Genomic DNA, 2,036 nt, shown 5'->3' on the forward strand with positions numbered 1-2,036 from the left:
TTGGGCACGTAGGAAAAAACATTGTGTTGTTGGACGAATTGTGACATGCCACCCTACAGAGGGAGAACGATATTATCTTCGATTACTTTTAATGCATGTTCGAGCGCCAACATCATACGAGAATCTGTGGAGAAAAGAGGATTATTACTTTGTGATAACAGCTTCGTAGACTGTATGTCTAAAGCTGCCAGTTATCAGATGCCCATAGTTTAAGGCGCTTATTTGCTACACTATTGGTGTATTGTGTTCCTGTCAACCCAAGAAAATTATGGGAGCAATTTGAAGATTCAATAGTCGAAGACTATAAAATGTTACACACTATTGGAAAAAAAGAAATTCAGTATCAGGCTTTGAATCATATTAATGAGATTTTGCATTCTATGGACCATGATATAAATGAATACGAGATCATTCCAGAGAATATCCGATCTTCTGCAGCATCAAGAGAAGCAAAGGATGTTCATTTTGAGAGATTTATCACTGTTAGCGAAGACGATGTTCTTTTACATAAGAAGTTGAACAAAAAGCAAATGATTGCATATAATATGATCACAGAGAGAATATTTTCAAACAAACCAGGAGCATTTTTTATAGATGGTCCAGGAGGTACAGGGAAAACTTTCTTATACCATGTCTTATTAGCAACTATACGATCTATGGGATATGTAGCTTTAGCAACGACTACCTCTGGTGTTGCTGCTTCTATTCTTCCAGGTGGACGTACAACACATTCACGTTTTAAAATTCCCATTGATTTGGATGAAAATTCAAGTTGCAATATAAGTAAAGAAAGTTCACTTGCAACTTTAATTCGTGAAGCAAAATTGATTGTTTGGGATGAAGTTTCATGGCTAAAAGAAAAATGGTAGAAGTTCTCAATTTGCTGTTAAAAGATCTGATGGATACAGATGCATTATTTGGTGGAAAAGTTGTAGTTTTAGGAGGTGATTTCAGACAAACTCTTCCTGTTGTACGATATGGAAAGAGAGAAGACTTCATTGCCCAGAGATTATTATATTCTGCCATTTGGAATGAACTTGAAAAATTACAATTATCCAAAAATATGAGAGCAAATATAGGTCCTGCATTTTCTGCTTACCTTTTGAGGATTGGAAATGGACAAAAGCAGGTCAACTCAACAAACAAGATTCAAATTCCAGACTCTCTGATTATCCCTTACACAACAGTAAAAGAATCTTTAGATAAACTATTCACAGCTACATATTCAAATTTAAATTCATCTTCCTCCAATTTATCTCCTACAGATTCTCGGGTGATCTTGACAACAAAAAATGATTTTGTCGATGAAAATAACACATGCTTATCGATCGATTCATAGGAAAATCAAAAACATTTATTGCCACCGATGAGGCTCTTGAATTTAATATCAGGCACAATTTGAAGATCTACTACACACTTTACACCCCCCAGGTTTGCCCCCTTATATATTACGCCTAAAAATAAATTGTCCAATTATATTATTACGAAATCTAAATTCATGTGAAGGTTTATGTAATGGCACCAGATTGACATGCTCTGATTTTAAAAAGTCATGTTATTAGTGCTAAAATTACCACCGGCGATTTTAAAAATACACATGTGTTCATTCCAAGAATACCGTTGCTATCATCACGAGATGAAAAAGTTCATGTTCAATTTAAAAGAACACAATTTCCCATTAGATTATGCTTTGCTATGACTATAAATAAAGCACAAGGTCAGACTTCAGACTTTGTCGAAATTTACTTGCGAGAACTTGTGTTCTCACATGGTCAGCTTCATGTTGCTTTATCGAGAGCACGGAGTTCAAATTCTATCAGATTACTTATCCGACCACCTACACCAACAAACCATGACGATCATTCTACATCTAACATAGTATATGAAGAAGTCATCCAGAGGGCAATCATGTGACACTTTTACTCTATATTTATCCTATTTCCTTATTCTATTTATCAAATTGCAGAACAAAAAGGCTAATTGGTGTTTTTCCTTTGTTGTTCACTTGTTTGGTACAGGTCATGTTACTCTCAAAT

The 2,036-nt window shown here is 34.9% G+C and overlaps 1 protein-coding gene across 1 annotated transcript; it reads left to right on the forward strand.

The window, feature by feature from the left end:
• The first annotated feature begins 308 nt into the window (after positions 1 to 308).
• On the forward strand, positions 309 to 869 carry LOC107005993. The gene has a single exon (XM_015204630.1). The coding sequence runs from the start codon at positions 309 to 311 to the stop codon at positions 867 to 869; it is 561 nt and encodes a 186-aa protein (XP_015060116.1).
• Positions 870 to 2,036: the final 1,167 nt, after the last annotated feature.

This window comes from Solanum pennellii, chromosome 12 (assembly GCF_001406875.1).
Source record: "Solanum pennellii chromosome 12, SPENNV200".
NCBI classification, from domain to species: domain Eukaryota; kingdom Viridiplantae; phylum Streptophyta; class Magnoliopsida; order Solanales; family Solanaceae; genus Solanum; species Solanum pennellii.